This window comes from Canis lupus, chromosome 4 (assembly GCF_048164855.1).
Source record: "Canis lupus baileyi chromosome 4, mCanLup2.hap1, whole genome shotgun sequence".
In the NCBI taxonomy this organism is placed as follows: Eukaryota; Metazoa; Chordata; class Mammalia; order Carnivora; family Canidae; genus Canis; species Canis lupus.
This window is the reverse complement of record NC_132841.1, coordinates 68,919,672-68,937,141: the sequence shown is the minus strand read 5'-3', so window position 1 is coordinate 68,937,141 and position 17,470 is coordinate 68,919,672. Positions and strand designations below refer to the sequence as shown.

Here is a 17,470-nt window from a genome sequence, read left to right as displayed (position 1 = left end):
AGACTTACAGTCTCCAGAACTGTGAGAGAATAAATTTGTTATTTTGAGCCACCCAGTTTGTTATAGCAGCTCTGGGACACTAATACACAGTTATTGTAGTACGTATTGGGAGTTCACTGGTAAATAAAACAAAAACCATTCATGTCCTCATGGCTGCTGGTCATCTTTTGACATTTTCACTGGTAGTTTAAAAACCTGTTTTTATATAATATTTTTATTTGGAAGGCCCTTTTATGTTTGCAGCATCATAAGAAATTGTAGCTGCTGAAATGGCAGCCAAAATTTGGTAATGTGGCCTTGTGAGGAATCTTGTTAGATGGGGTCATCTAATAAGGCTTCAGTTCAGTTATTACTAAATAACGTTTGAGGAAATCCTGCAGAAAATCCTACGGAGCTCCTAAACATTAACATACACACAGAGATAGACACCGCACACTAGTTCATTCACTTCCTAAATTCAGAAATGCCTTATCTCAGGTATTAGGTAGATTCGACTCAGCCCATAATTTCAACAGTGACCCCAAGAGGACAGAGTTGATGACTTCTGAACCTCCTGCGATTAGTATTGATTAGGGAGAAATGATTTGGTGCTACCAAGGCTATAATTTCTCCCATTATAAAACCGTTAATTTCACTTTATTACTTTCTTCTGGAAATGGTCTTGCTCAGAATTGCCTGTTACTTCCCTACAGCACGAATCCTAGCCTGTATCTCGTTTGGACTAAACAGCACACCTAACATCTTCTTGTATATTCTACATCTTAAGGATTTTCCTTTCTCCTCTTTTTATATGAATCACTGACTTTATTCTTATATTCTCCGTGGTGCTCTTAGCATATTGTACATTTTTTTTATATTGTGCATTTTGAATGAAGACTTACTTCTTTATATGAATGGCTTTAGGGATATAGATTTTTAAAGTTTTCAATACTGACATCTTAATTGCCTCTGGAATGTGAATAACACCTTAAAACATACTATTTCCCAGATGGTAAGAGCCTAACATGAAAAAGAAATTAATTAAAAATGACTCCAAGGAAAGTATATGTGAAAGTTTTCTCTAATAACTTTGCAACTTTTCTGTAAATTCATTGAAATTATTTAAAATAAAAAAGTAAAACAAACAGAAACCCTCTAAAACATAAACATTAAAAATCTACTTAATGCTAGTTTTTGCTTTCTTATCTCCTTTGTGACTTAGAACTGAAGTCAAAGCCATCAAGTCCAATCTGATGAGTAAAGAAAGGCAGTGCCCCCATCCAGTGCATGATCTCAGAGGTGATTGGAAAACCTTGGTAGAGGACATTGGTATTTGTGCCTGACGGGAGCACCTTCTCACACCTTGTAGCAGAGCTTCGATTTTCCTTGTAAGTGACCACCTCCCATCCCACTCCATTCTCATTTGTGCAGTGCTCAATTGGGAAATTGACTTCAGCTCCAAATCAGACCAGTCACACTCAATTCTGTTTCTTGGTGGAAGTTATTGGGAAAAAGAAGTGCTCCTTGGTCATCTTGACTCAATGTAGAAAACTCTACTTAAATATAGTCAGTGCAAAGGAAAGTAAAACTGAGAGATGGAGAAAATTCAAGCTTTCATGAGACTGTGTGAGATCCCAGACCCAGTTTATCCCAAAGCTGCTTGTTTCAGTTTCAAATAGACTGAGAAGTAGCCCCCTCTTTTTTGGGGGCGGGGGGGGGGTGCTTAAATTAACTTGAGTTGGATTTCTATCACAAACTGAGAAAGTAAGAATTAGCTTGGACTGAGAATGTAAAATCTGCTTGGCCATTCATCAGGCTGGAATAGCAGGCAGAGATAAAGCCAGTTTGGCAAAGTGAACAGGAAATGCTCTTTCTCCCAAGGGCATACTGTGGCTCTAAATTGTCCTAAGAATGCCCTTCTTGAATGACAGTGGCTACCTGAAAATCCAACAGTAAGAATGAGACATCCCACTCCTGCATGCAGGATCTAAGTCACTCTGATGCAGGTGAACAACCTCTACTCACAACCCAAGAGCAGAGCTTTGGAGAAGGGGTTTTCTCACATAGCTATCTTCTTTGTAGGGCCAAACACTGGGTCCACTTTGTAGTCCAGACTCTATACAGCTTTACTCAGCTTCGAATGTATTAAAATAGTGTTGCATTGAAATGTCATCTAAACTTCACCCTTTCACAAAAATCTGTAACCCTCTCCTTTCCTTTGTTTTGTAAGATGACCCATGTTTCATCTTCTGTGTGGTCTCCCTCATAATAATGGGCAAATTAATCTGATTTTTAAACTGATTAAACATATAAAACTGATCTGAGAAACCAGTAACAAGTAGTTACAGGTGGCTTCAGGTTAACTAAATGTAAGAAACAAAAGGGTTTTAATTATTATAGCCTTTTTCCAATAATAATTCCTCCACCCAAATTGGCTTTATTTATTTACCTTTAAAGATTTTATTTGTGTATTCCTGAGAAACACAGAGCGAGAGGCAGAGACATGGGCAGAGGGAGAAGCAGGCTCCCCATGTGCCCCCCAAATTGGTTTTAAAATTAAAGATCTGGTCATGTAATTCTCCCCCAAAGTAGATCTCCTGGAAAACTCAAGACTTCAGAGTATCTCATTTGGACTAAACATTTATCGTAGGATAATTTCTTAAGAGAAGGCATAGCCATGAAGATAAATTTGACTAGTTGTTTTAAAGTTGAGCTCCATAGTAGTTACTGAGAGTGGGATGCCTGTACCAGGAGCATCGGCATCGTTTTGGGGGGGTGTTTGAAAGGCAGAATCTGGTGCCCCAGCCCTAACTTGCTGAATCAGAGTCTGTATTTCATTAAGATTCTGGTTGTTGTATGCATCATAAAGTTTGAGAAGTGCAACCTCAGGGAGTCCGGAATGTTTTCATAGGGCTTTCCAAGAAAACTCCCAGGTGGGCAAGGGGACACACGGCTATTGGCCTTTCCCTTATGAAATCCATCTTGTGATATATTATTTTGTGAGTTTTACTTTTTACTCTATGTAAATGCTTCTTTAATTTAATACTTCATTGTGAATGAGCTCGTTGGATTGTGAGAGAATAGGTTTTGTTTGCAGCGAATAAAGGTAGGATCCTACTAAAGAGAAGCTATGAACCTAAACATTAAAGTCCTCTACCCAATTCTGTCATTTGCATGGAGATGGCTGCTGGGAGAAAAGCTGCTGATTCTTTTAGAGTACGAGCACCTGGGGTCCTAGAATGGCTCTAAATAACAGAATTGAGAGGGTGGGTCTATCAGAGGCCTATAGGTATAAGAACCAGGAAACCTCGTAGGATAATTTCTTAAGAGAAGGTGTAGCCATGAAGATAAATTCAACCAGGAAGAAAGTTTGGTCTTCAGAGGGAAGTAGTTGACTTTGGGAACATCATGGGGGCTTCCACTGGAATTAATTTCTGTCCCAAGCCCATAGATAATGGGGGAGGAGGGGAGAGAAAGAGAGAGAACTGATTTTGGGGTAACTACTATTAGGGTAGTAGAGTCTGTCTATTAGAGTCTAACATAAAGGAAGGAGAAGTATTTCACATTTGCCTTTGTTCAGCTTTGATTGCTCACCCCTTTGGCACCTGAGGGCTTTACCTTTGCTGTGATGCCCAGCTGGGGATAAGCAGTGCCTACTGGACAGATTCTTGGGTCTGGTGGAAAAGAGGCCAAGATTGGAGGCTGAAGTGAGCATCGAGATGAGGAAGTAACAACAGCCAAAACAGCCAAGAGCTGGAAAATGTGTTTGTTTGTTTGTTTGTTTGTTTAACTAAGCATACAGGAAACCTCTTCTGGGAACCCAGGAGAGTGTGGGGAAGGGAGCAGTCTTGTTAGAAGCAGGAGCTGTGGAATTCTAGTTAATGTATTCAGCAAACCCCACTTGTGTCTACATGCAGAAGCAGCATGGAAAAGTTTGCAAGAGATTTTGTGGAAATTCAAAATGTAAAAAAACCTGACAAACCCCCAGACAAAAAACAAAATAAAACAAAATGTAATCCCTTTCCTCACCCTTTCTCAGCTCTTTTTAAATAACTGCATCATAAGCCAGTTTCCCTGGGTAGATATTCTTCGCAATGACTGAGTTGACTTTATGGCTAAGAGATGGCGTTTTTCTGCATTTGGAGTGAACACCATGCAGTATATTTTCCCCTAAATTCCTCCAATGTTAGTATTTCTCCAAGGAATACAAGACGTGGAGGATACTGACTTATATTTTTTTGAATCCTCCTCACCACAGTGCTCAGCATGTGCATGGCCCTTCTCAAGCACTTGTCTACCATTTGATTGGGTCACATCTACTCACAATTTAATTTCATTGTGTCCAAACATGTTTTAATAACTGCCATGCCCTGGGAATGCAGAAATAGCTAAGATGTGCCTCCTCTTGTCAAAGTTTAAGTCAAAGACTCAAAATCTTATAGTCCAATGAGAAAAGGATTATTGGTTCTATATTAATATTTTCTGCTTTTTCCTCATGCCAAAATGAAAACCAGTCTGCAGACATACTTTCCCCGCAAAATGAAAGAAGCACAATTTAATAATAGCTGAGCACTTGTGTTGAGGCAAAAGATTTTCTCTCAATTATTTCTCGGTAAAACCCCAGGAGGTCAAGTTTACACATTTCCATGAGGTTAAAAAGTGTGAGAGGAGAGTAAGTATTCTGACAAGGAGTTCTTCAGGAACTGCCAGCATTGGCATTCTTCACCATCCTCCTCTGCCTGTCACTGAGGGCACTAAATCCCCCTTTCTAGAATTCAATGTGGTTTTAATGTGGTTCACCTTTACTTAATAGCTAGCTGCAGATGGTTCCAGGAATATGTCTATCCACTGAACTGAAGGATATATGTGGTAGAAGGTGCCTCGCTATATTCAGGTTTGCTTCTTGAACTTGATTCCAGGGCAGCCTTTATTATGGTTTATTATTAAGGACTATGGTGAAGCACATGTTGAGAGAGCCAATGCTGAAACCATCCATCCCAGGATTAGTAAGCCTCAGCCTTACTTTCTACTTTAAAAGAGGTATTTCCTCCAATTTCAGGTGATGTTTTCACTCTTTTGATCTAGAAAGCATCACCATTTTTACCCTGTGTGGAAGAGACACTTCTTTATGGAGTCTGTTTTACCTTATGAAGTCAGCCTCTCGTGGGAAGGAAAAAGTTTCATCTGAAGTGCTGGAGGCAAGGAGAGGAGCGAGAAGAGATGGAGCCTCCACTTCGGCTGTTTTAGAGTCATGGATAGAATGTGGCAGCCGAGCTTGAACACAGCGTTCCCATGCATGAGGACGGGGAATGTGGCAGGGAGAGATGGGGAATCCACTGTTTATTAATGCTCGGCCCTTACCAACCTATTCCCAGTTGTACTTGCTGCAGAAATTGTCTTTTTCTTCTTAGGTTTTCAGGAACAACTGTGTTCAAACAGCTTTACTCTCTGGGGATATTACTTTGAAAAGGTCATTGAGAACAAATGCATGTTTGTTTGTTGTTTATTTATTAAAGGACAAAATGACGCCACCTGTTAGCTCCATGGAGAAAGTACCAAAGATGTGCTTCATCCATTTTCCTAAGGGACATTTTAGAAATGTCTTGTAGTGCTTAGCAGGGAGCCTACCATAGAGCACGTATTTGGCAAATGTTTGCTAAATAACTGACTAAATGAACAATGGCTCCCATAAACTATGGCAATGTTAAGGACAAAGATATGATTATGTGGAGCATTTTTCACAGGTACACACTGTTTTACAAATGTAGAAATCACTACAGCTTTATAAATAGAAATCCTCAATGTCATGAACCCATGAATGTATCTAACAAGCAGAGGTTTTTTGGGGGGACTTATGTCCAAGTTCAGTCCCCCAAATAATCTTGGACTGTGTGTTTTTTGTTTATTTTTTGTTTTGTTTTGTTTTGCTGAATGGTATTTAAAGTACTATTACAATGCTTAAATTTTGTTTGAAGGCTGACTTGAACCCCAATCCATAGACTTTATTTGGTGAAATACAAAGGCAATTTCCTTTTTGAAATAGTGTTTCATGCATTGGGCATAGTGAAGGCTCAGCAAAAGTAGATTTCCTTCACCCTAAGCTTTTAGCCCCAGGATGGCATTTTATAATAATAACACTAAATTAATGTAATATTTCTGTATTGATATTGGTCTTCTTTGTGGTAATATCAGAAGCTCAGAGCATCAGACTTTGGAGATACCTAACTTTGATGTAATGGAAGTACTCGTGGCATTGCCTTTATTGGTGGAGAACATATCTTTTCACAGAGGAAATCCTTATATTGTGATTCATATTTTTAAAAAAGAATTATATTTTCTCATGCTCTGAATCATGTTCCATGTAAGAGATCTACTTTTGGACTTATAATAAAGCATTGATGAATATGAGATAAGAATAATAAAGATAACTGGTACCAGGACTTTATTAGCATTTCACTGGATACAAAGAAACTTTTTTTACATTAAGAACAATAATCTTATCCAAAAAATTCACATTTGCTAAACAGAACAGTGGTAGGTATGTATTTTCTTTACACCACATTAAATTATCAATGACCAGATCCTAAAAAGAGAAGGCACAGATCTGTCTCCCTCTGGTGAATTTCAGGTGTCTAATGAAGGAAATGTCACCAGCTTTGCAAACTTCCATCCTTTAGAAATTAAGCAAATCAAATAAGAATATGTGTAAGCAGGGACCAAGAGATGGAAACGTTGTAATAAGGAATTTGGATTTTATTGTCACTTATAGGAATTTCAAGAAAGGAGGTAGGTACCAAAAATGTTCCAAAACTCTATCCACATTCAGACCACATCAAGGATTCACTGTTGGATACAACAGTCTTTGAAAACTCTATTTTAGGAATTCCAACATAATTCTATTCTCTGCAAACTGTTCTAGAAACTGGCCCTAGATATCTTTGTTCTTACCCTGGGGTGTCTTGAGTTTTCAATTCCTCTAAAAAAAAATGCTGGTTGTTATAATCTGCTTTGCCAAATCTCCCTGTCAGGTACTGGTTCATTGTCAGGGTCCATGTTCTATCCCTTGAGCAACCAAGTTTCCTGAGAAAGTTCTGACAAAGTTGTGCCTATATTCCAGACTCTTTTTACCTTTCTTTTTTCAGCAATCAAGAGAGTTTTTTTTTTCTGTATCAATGTTCTATAATTCCATAGATGATCAGTTCTAAACTGATAAAAATAATTTGTGGTAGGGTGTAAAGAGGGGAGTAATGGATTAGACTGTTACCTCTGTGAGTGAAAAAGAAATTGAATTTTAAGTTGAGTTGGAAAGTACTACCACTTTCTAGGGGCATTTTTAACATGGAGTGTGTTTGGGGGTATCCCAGTTACTGGGGAATGTCATTTATGGGATTAATGGGGGAGACTCTGGAATGATAAAGGAAAATTTTCAATGTGGTGGCATTAATCTTATAGAGGCACTTGCTTGATTATGCCATCTATATTTGAGTTGGTCCTTTGTAAAGCATTCATGGAACTTGGGATTGACCAACACTTTCCTTCACGAGGGGTATTAGGACTATAGATTTCCATGAGATATCTTAGTATAGGGGTTTAGAAGGAGGTAGGAGCTCACCATCCATTATATATATAGCTCATCTGAAAAAGAGAAAGGCAAGACAGATAGGGCTGCCAGATTAAAGAAAAATACAGGACACATCCAATTAAATTTGAACTTAAGATAAACAATGAGTAAGTTTTTAGTATGTCTCATGAAATGTTTTGAAAATTCTTATACTAAAAATATTATTTATCTGAAATTAGAATTTTACTGGGTGTCCTGTGTTTTAACTGACAAGCCTAAATATGGAAAAGAAATAATTGAAGATGGAGAAAGAAGAGGTCATAAGAGGATTGATTAATATTCCACACCCAGATCCTAGGCTCAAGGAAGATGACAAAGTTTTTGCTTTGAGCATGACAACTCATGCAGATCCTTGAATTAGTCACGCGTTTTCTATTGCTAGACTACACGTAGGCAGAAAGCAAAAGTGTAAAAGGATGTTGCATGCCTGTGTTTTGAGAAGGGAACCATGTTGGAACCATCCAATGTTGATGGGTCTTTAGCAACTCTCACAGAGCCTAGGGAGTTCATCTTAACTGAGAAGATCCAATCTTTAAAAAGCAATGGTTTTGAAGAAAGGATTTTTTATGGAAAACTTATGCTTACATGCAGAATGGTTCCGTGTTTGGAGGAACAGCTTTTGAAGTGCACTGGTTCTGTTGCTGATGGAAACAAATGTGAATCTAATTTTCTGCATGATAATTAAGTTAATAAATGATTGACATTGGACACTTTTGAGAAGCTTCAGGTGCTCCACAAGCTTAACTATTTGCTTGAGGGAACTCAGGTAATTTCTAAAGCACATTCCTCATGTGATTTTTTTTTTAAAGGCCATTTTAAACAAAAACATTATTTCTCTTGAAATTTTAATCCCAGATTACAACAAAAAATGGCAATGATTTAAGGCTGGTCATAATGTGCCCTTTTTCTTTAGGATAAGTTTGATTTTTGATAAGATACAATATATTAACACACAAACCACATACAAGCACATATTTTTGACTCATACAAATATACATTTAGAACTAATACCTATGAAATAGTATCACAAATGAAATAAAAACTGCACAATTTTCAACAGATTCAATCAATACATTTTACAAATTCTACGGAACATTTTATTGATGTCATTGGGAAAACAAACAATTTAGAGCATTATTTAAAACTGTATGTAACACAGGAGCCACCAAGAAGTTATGGCAAATATAGCATTTACACCATTGTGTCACTGAAATCTAGTTGAAAAGACTAAAGTGCTGTAAAATAAAAATACCTTTAAAAACCTTGCTTAGCATATCCTGAAGGACACTGTGCATTGTTTTCTGTTAGCAACTCAAAACTCGAGCACTCTCTCTATGGAACTCTCATTTGGATGAGTGGCCAAAAGTTAGGAGATTGTGTCACTGGATCTGTAAAACTCTAGAACTGGAGACTCATGAGAACATGCATTTCCTGAGACTTCCAACTTTCCAGTCCTGAACAGGTAACTCTGGCTAAAACATGTCAGGACCTCAAAGAACTTAAAACAGCTTTTAGTAAAGATGAGTGTCTGCTTGTAATTTATATTCAAGTCTATCTTCAGTTCTCCAGCCTTGAAGTGTATTGACAAAGTATTTAGACTATTACTGCTAGGCATTTCTTGTTTATGAAGGTCTTATTTTTCACTGATTTTCTAGAGATTTTTTCCCCTCTTAAATATTTGAATTATGTTTGTGCCCATTAATGTAAGAAATGTTGATTTTAAGAATTAAAATGGCAATAGAATCAAGTTGAGTGATTGGAGAGTGCAGTTTTAACTTGAATAATGTGTGTGTGTGTGTGTGACATGTGCATCCTGTGTGTGTTTGCATGTGTGTATACATACAGGTGCATACATGCCAAACACTTCATGCTCTAGTACATTCACTGTTAGGTGGCGCTCCATGAAAAGTGAGTTTTCCCAGTATGGCTGAAAGTGAATATTGAGGTCATATAGCATATCCTAAGGCTTTTCAAAGATGCCTCCTCATTCTCTGCACTCATATGATTGTGTAGTAATAAGGGAGACATGAATGATAATGGCAGGAGTGTTCATTATTTTGGTCCTTCAAAATTATAGACAGGAAAGCAAACCAAATAAATGATATTTCTTGCATATTTTCCCTCATCCCACCCACGCCTTTGATTTCCTGCAGCAGATTGACTAAAAGTTGGATTTTGTTTCTGTTTTTTTGCCTTGCAGGACTTGTGGCATAAAGTCTTAAGAAAAAAAAAAAAAAAAAAAGAAGAAAGAAACCGATCCAAAACAAAAAAGTGCACCAAGATGTATCTCCTACTATCTTGGGGCCTATTTGTAGCCCTTGTGCTCCTAGCTCTCTGGAAAGACAATGCCCTGCTAAGACAAAGGAGCATAGGCTGAGGGTAAGCTCTGATTGCATAATACTAGTCCTCACCCTCACTGTTTATTTAAGGCCCACAATCTGTTCCCTAAGTGTGCTCCAGGGCAGGGCCAATGGACAGAAGACAGCCAAAGATGCCTTCTCTCCATTCTCCTTTCCAAGGACTCCCTCCCGGTGATCTCCCTCTAGCTGGAGGACCCCTGGTTCACTTCTATCTGTTCCCTCCTTTAGAAATTAAGGCAAGTCCATTTATTCTTGGTGCCTGCTACATAGGGACTATAGGTCCACATGGAAATCATAACATTGACTTGAAAATACCTTCTGTCAAACAAGGTTTCTGTGTGCATATCATTAATAGCAATAAAAAGCTTTCTCCAGTTAAAAAACTGCACAATTAGTCTAAAGCTTCAGTATGTTTGTTTTTTCCCAGCACCTAAATGACAAATGTGACAAAGCTAATTCTAAGCAAACATTATAAGAAAGCATCTAAGTGCAAGAAAATACAACATAGTTACCTCTATATTTTATTCATTCTTCATTAATATGTTGAAAGATTTGTTTTCTGTCATATTTATAAGTCAAATCCTTGTGTCATTGCAAGTGTGCTTGGCTAAAGATCCTCCTGAGGGATGAATAATGAATCATCAGAGAGAAAATCTGCTCACAAAGCAAATTTACAGGATGAAAATTTCAATAATCCATAGTCTTTTAAAAAGGATTTATATTCAATTGCACATGAATAACAGGTTAAAGAGATAAAAAGATAATAAACCACAAGAGGAGGAAAGGTGGACAGAAAACCATATTTGTAAAATAATTAAGTCCCAAGCTAGAATATTTTACAAAAATATTTGAATATGATTGGCTACTCTACTTTCAAAGGTCTTACTTCTGCTCTTTTCATCCCTTGTTAAGGGCTTCAGTCTAAAATTAAATTATTTAATATTAACAATGTTTTCACTTGAAAAGAACTGTGTGTCTGGCCAGCTCTGTGTGTGTCTGTGCACATCTGTATCTGTCTGCTGGTGGGAGTGGGTGGATGTTGGCATACTGTGTGTAGCGAGACATAAGACACACAACTGTAATGTGGAACTGTTGTGTGTATATGCCTGCTATAGGTCTACCAAGCAGACCTATACACGCTGCATAAGCATTCTCTTCGGTATAAACAATTTCTCTTGCTTCCCTGCAACTGCTAATAAATACTATTTTCTGACAATGAATATTTATAATCTTATAACCAGCTCTTGATTCTTCATAATCTTGACATAACCGTGGGATCAACCTCCTGACCTAGATCTAGAAGATTAAATCACATGCCCTATGTTTAAATTAATTAGAAACTGAGGGCATGCTTTTTTTTTTTTTCTGTGGCCCTACTTTGTATGGACTGCATTTTCCCAAGAAACTATTGAAATGCAAATATTTCTAAACACAAACATAAAATAATTCATAATCACAAGAATTTCAGCAATTTAGAGATTTGTAGAAGTGCCTCACAATATTCTTGTGAGGCACATAGGTGAAGGCTATTGTGCTCTTTTAAAGTTATCTTAGAGCTGTCAAATATTACAAGGACACCAAAGAGGAATCGAGGCAAAGTCATGTTACCATTTTTATTTTCCTGTAGACCAGGACTATCAAACGTTGGAATACAGAAAGGTTCCATAAAACTTTTGCCTCTGCCATAGTCTTGATTCTGGGGTAGGATAGAACCCAGAAGTGATGGATCACTGTGAATTTTCAGTGCATCTGCCCAGATCATATGTATTTAGAAATCTCATAAAGACATTTCATAGATCTTTGACACATTATGGGTATAGTTTCAAAAACTGCTCTAGTTCTTTCTGCCATCCTTCCTTTTTCCTCAACTTCAAGTAAGAATTTGAGTCAAAGCCTCTCAAAATATGTTCTGCAAAACCTGGGATTTAGAATTACATGTTTGGAGATCCCAATTTCATAGGAAAGCTTGCACAATCTTTGACTTCTGTCTTCTTTTTTTCCTACCTTGTCTTTTTTAATCAAGAGAATTGTTAGGAGAGATTTTGTAAGAGTTCTTTTCAGAGTTTCCTGATTTTAACACATTTGTCATAATTTTTCATTTACTGAGCATTTGCAGGGCAATATTATTTAAGACATTCCTGAATTAAAATGGCATCCATCTCTTTCCCCCTCTCCCATTTTTCACTACAGAGTTGGCACAAATAGTTCTTCCAAAAAAGTTTTTACACTATATTTATAGCTGCCTTAAATAGAAATACTGTGAAACGCTGTTATTTTCATATAACACAAAAATTACTGATTATGTCTTCCAATATTACTGATGCAGGGAAACTGACTTGATGCATATTTTCTATGACCAAAAGTTAGCAATGATTGACCAATTGCAGATGGCTACAGAATATTATATTATACCAAGTCTCACAAAAACAAATTTCAGTACAACAGTGTAATACACATTACGTTGGGCATTCAATTATTTTGAGTCCCATACAGCATCTGATTAAAAAGAGCGCGCGAGAGAGGGAATGGAAAGGTTCACTTAGAGGAATCATTGTAGGAGCCCTACGCTGAAATCAGAAATGCAATCAAGTAAACACTCATGAGTTAATACGTTACAAAGACTAATTCTGAAAAACAAAACTCACTGGTCTTTTTTTATCTCTAACACTAGAAGCAGATTTTGCTCATCAAATGGGAAATGAAATATTTATAGTAATGCAGAGTACGATAATAGTCACTGAAGAAATGGTTTCCCCTTTTTCCCACCCACTATCAGCCTAATCCCCTCAGAGACCAGTGGAATAGGAAGATTAGAGTGTTTATAGATAATATGTCTAATACAATGAGTCTTCTCTATCTTACTCATGGATGCTCCAATGGTACAATCAAGTGTTGGCTTCTCCTTCATCAAAGACATAGTTGAGCTTTATGACAGTGCTGATGAAATCACCAAGTTCTACAAAATCGGCAGTGACAATATTGATGCCACTCTCTCCTGGCTTCTGTGTGCGGACCCACTGCATCATGGCAGGAAGAGCTCTGAGAAAGGAAAGAAAAAGAGAAGTCACAGAAGGCAGGACACTATTTTTCAAGCTTACAATAGCCAGGCTTTCCTTTAGTTTTCTAACATATTAAAATAAATGCCTCAGTTATAGACCTCTGAAGGGACTCTGCAGGAGAAATATTCACCATAGTGGTCCATATTGGACTTTTCATCTTTGGCAATCTTAGACGTGTGAGAGTTTATAGTGCAGCTTTTCCACTAAGTGAATGACATTCTTGTACTCATATTCCAGTTTGTCATGGTGTGATTGCAAACCCTGCAAAGCTAATGGGGGTGGTGAGGTCAGAACTGAATACATGCACTTAACAAACATTTATTATGAGCTGGCTACTTTCAAGAAATATGCTAGATACTGTAAATAGATACGACAGCAAAAACTCCTGCATCCAAAGAATGCATGATTTGGTGGTGGGCAGGTGCATAAAGAAAAACTTTTAAAATGACACAATCAGGACAAAGAGGGACAAATAATAATAATCATAAATAAATTATATCATTTCATAGGAGGGAATAAGTGCTATAAAAATGGGGACAAAAAAGGATTTGGAGTTTGCAGGTAGAGAGGGGTGGTATAGATTACCACTTAAAATAGGATGGGTTGGGCAGCCCGGGTGGCTCAGAGGTTTAGCACTGCCTTCAGCCCAGGGCCTGATCCTGAAGACCCAGGATCGAGTCCCATACCGGGCTCCCTGCATGGAGCCTGCTTCTCCCTCTGCCTGTGTCTTTGCCTCTTTCTCTCTCTCTCTCTCATGAATAAATAAATTAAAAATTTTAAAATAAATAAATAAATAACATAAAATAGGATGGGTTGATAGGCCTCTTAGATAAGGGGACATTTGTGCAAAAGTTAAAGGAGACAAGGGAGTTAGTTGTGTTAATATCTAGGGAAGTATTTCAGTTAGCACCATGGCCAAGGGGTAGCATGCCTACTTGGAAAATGAAAAGGGAGAGTAGTAAAAGATGAAAATAAGAGGGCAGATCCTGTAGGGCACTGTTGGCCATTTTAAGGGCTTTGAGGGTTATTCTGAGTGATACAAGGAGGCTTTGGAAGATCTTTCAGCAAAGTGTAGTGCCTACTGACTTTCATCATAAAAGATGACTCATTACAGGGGTGCCTGGTGGCTCAGTCAGTTAGGTGTCCAGACTCTTGGTTTCATGACTCAGGTCATGATCTTGGGGTTCTGAGATCGAGCCTGGTATTGGGCTCTGCACTAAGTAGGCAGCCCCTTCTTGAGATTCTGTCTCCCTCTCTCTCTGCCCCTCCCATTACGCTCTCTCACTCTCTGAGATAAGTAAATAAATCTTAAAAATAAAAAGATGACTCATTACCATGAAAGCATAAAGGAGAGTCACCTAATTTAGAACCTAGTAGTCAGGGAAAACTTCTCAGAAGCCTGCTCCCCAAATGCTGAAGATTAAGAAGATTGGCCAGGCCAAAGTATGAATAGGGGATGGAGGATGAGGAGTGCATTTCATGCATAGGAAATGCCATTTCTTTACTTGACTGTATGATGTGTGCATAGGAGCAGGGCATGGGGACCGACAGACACAGGTGATGTTAATAATGCTGTGCCTTATCCTCTGAAGCACATTGAAGTGACACCTACTATGACTCCAAGTGTCTGGAAGGGAAGTTTACATGGGAAATGGATAAACAAGCAGTCCTGAGAGCAGACAGTGTGACAACAAAGAAAAGTGTGGGGAAATTGATGTTGACTTTGAATTCTTGAGTGAGAGGGAGAGGGAAGGAGAGAGGGGAGAAAGGGAAGAGAGAATGATGTGGTGGGTAGGAATCTCAGAATAGTTACATCATAAGATTTAAGGAAGTCTTCAGTTGGCGAGATAAGAAGGAACCAGATGAAAGAGGGCTTTCAAAATGTAGAACAACTGTCAGCTGCTAACTAGGGAAATCATATACTTAGATTTGTGGTTTGGAGAGAGTGGCTTGCCTTCAGTGTGGGTGAATGAATGAGACAGAACTGGAGTAAGGGCAGGAATAACAATCACGGAGCTGTCAAATAATCCAGACCAGAGATGAGGGAGCTTAAGCTGCACCAGTAGCAATAGATATATTTGAAAGGAACTGAGGCAATAAAGTGATGTTTGGTTAGTGCAGGTCGGATGGACATGAAGAGAGGGAAAGAGGCCATGAATGGATGCCTAGATTGCTAGCAGTATTCTGGTGGGTCATTCACTAATCTTGGAAAGGCAGGAGGGAAGACTTTCAAGTGGACATGCTAAATTTGGAATGAGATGTTGATTTTGAGGTGACTTTGGGACACACGAATTGAGATCTCAGTTGGTAGGTGAGTACAGATCTGATATTCAGGACAGAGCTGTCAAGAGCCATCATCTAGCATAGTTAGAACTGTGGGAGTGGATAAGATTATCTGATTTTATAGAAGAAGAGAAAATGTGAAGCTCAGCAGCATCTAAGGGCTGAGTGGAAAACTCGATTCAAGAAAAGAAAAAAAAAGAACTAGGCATAGAAGTAGAAGGTAAGTCAGGAGCATGTAATTTTCATGAAAAATAGCACAAAAAGGAAGCCATGCCTCTTTTGGTTTGTGAAGCCAAAGTGTGGAATGTAATGCATGTGCATTTCTCCAGATTCAGAAAGCATATCTAGTCTAAAAAAGCTCAACCCATCCAGGCAAAACTGGCTTCTCTGACTTGGACTACAGTAATCTGGTGGGTCATATCTTAAAAATTCTTATCCAATGTTTTTCAGCACATATATTTTCCCATTAGACAAAGCCTTTGTCTTTGACTTTCCCAAAGGCAAAAGAGAAGGATCCAACAACTGCTTCTAAAAGAGGATAGCATGGATCTAAATGGCCAGTGCCTTCAGAGAACAGACTGAAGATCTGGAGATCTGGTCTTCACAGTAACCATTTCAGAAGATAATTCTACCTTACAATGAAAAAATCTAGATCCCTCAGCACACACACAAGTGTGTTCAAGTTTATTAGGAAGACAGATGCTGTGGCAATGTGTGTGCCGTCACTCAGTTCAAATTCCCTTACTTTTTCTTCTGGACTTGCTACAGCAGATGATATCTCTCTGTTGTGAATGCAGTATCACCTTGGCATTTTGGAAAAGGGAGACACTGTGGAAAAAAGTATCAGAATGGGGCATTTCCTGGGAAGAAAGGGGGGGCGGTGGGAGGTGGCATGGATAGGAACACCCTGAGGCCAGTGTTGACTCTGTATTGTCCTTAACCGAGTGGCTGGTTCACCAGACACCTTGAGGTACTAGGGTCACTAAGTTTCCAGGGCAACCAGTTCCCATCTTAGAACCATAACCATCATAGAAACACCTCCTCCGATGCCTTTGGCTACTCTAAGATGAAAAATCCTGGGCCTGAATTTAGAGTAACTAATTATCATCCCCATAAGGAGATGTTAGGAGAACATAAGGGTGCTCTGCTCTGGTTCCCTATAAAATAGACTGAGGATCAATGAGACATCCTTTTGGAATAGTTTGTGGGACTCAGGTGAAAACTGGGTTTTACGGGGATCCCTGGGATCGAGTCTCACATCGGGCTCCCTGCATGGACCCTGCTTCTCTCCCTCTGCCTCTGTCTCTGCCTCTCTCTCTCTCTCTCTGTCTCTCATGAATAAATAAATGAAATGTTAAAAAAAAATTGAGTTTTACATTTAACATGCCATTTTCTGAGTCATGGGAATATTTTTATTTTTCTGTCCAGATATACTTTCCTAAATATAGGAAAAAGGATATCATACCTATCATACTGATACCAAAGACAAAGGAAGCAATACTGCCAGGTTGAATTTCAAATACTCAGATGGTCTTAAGTAGAATTATGTTCAACAAATATCCTGGATTAAAACAAGCTGATGCTACTGAAGTTCTAATAATTACTTAGGGTACATTTCTTAACCCATTTTCTTTATTGCCCCCCTACGGAGCCTTTAAAAATATTTTTTTCTACTTTCCTCCTGTTCCATGATATACCACAGATAGACTGTTTCTGCTGATACACTGTTTATATGTCTATGTTTTATACACAGAAAAAGTAAATTTTTTATTCACCCTCCCAGGAACCAAGTTTTGCCACTTTGGGGGCCATATTGATTTGACAATGCAAGGTAATAGCTAATTGCCAAGTTTTTATTACATTTGGTGTTGGATAGACTGAATTGAATTGATAGAGTGAATTACTCTGGTGATAATAAAATATTGCCTCAATGTAACAATTTTCATGGTATAAACTAGTTAAGCTTTAGTTTTTAAAAAAGTATTCATTCATTTATTCATTCATTCAACAAAGATATATTGCACACCTGTGGAGGATGGTGTTCTAACTGTGGCTCCCTAGAGCCACCCTGGAGTTCAAACCTTCTTCATCTCTCTTGGAGAAATGTTGCCATAGCCTTGCCCATGCACTCCTTTTTTGTACTTTTTCTACACTATAGTCAGGCAATC

At 38.3% G+C, this 17,470-nt stretch overlaps 1 protein-coding gene across 6 annotated transcripts in view; it reads right to left on the bottom strand.

The window, feature by feature from the left end:
* Nucleotides 1-17,470, bottom strand: part of PLCXD3 (phosphatidylinositol specific phospholipase C X domain containing 3) — a 184,693-nt gene that overhangs the window by 11,890 nt on the left and 155,333 nt on the right. For 3 of the 6 annotated variants that reach the window (XR_012030198.1, XR_012030201.1, XR_012030202.1), the window contains 2 exons: nucleotides 12,823-12,999; nucleotides 10,473-10,579 (listed from right to left, as the gene is read on the bottom strand). Coding sequence is in view for 2 of the 6 variants with exons in the window: in XM_072824770.1 (XP_072680871.1) it covers nucleotides 12,846-12,999 (154 nt within the window). In the remaining 4 variants the exon portion in view is untranslated. Of the gene's footprint in view, nucleotides 1-6,398; nucleotides 10,580-12,762; nucleotides 13,000-17,470 lie in introns of those variants that run through there. The other 3 variants (XM_072824769.1, XM_072824770.1, XR_012030200.1) reach the window with 3 other exon arrangements.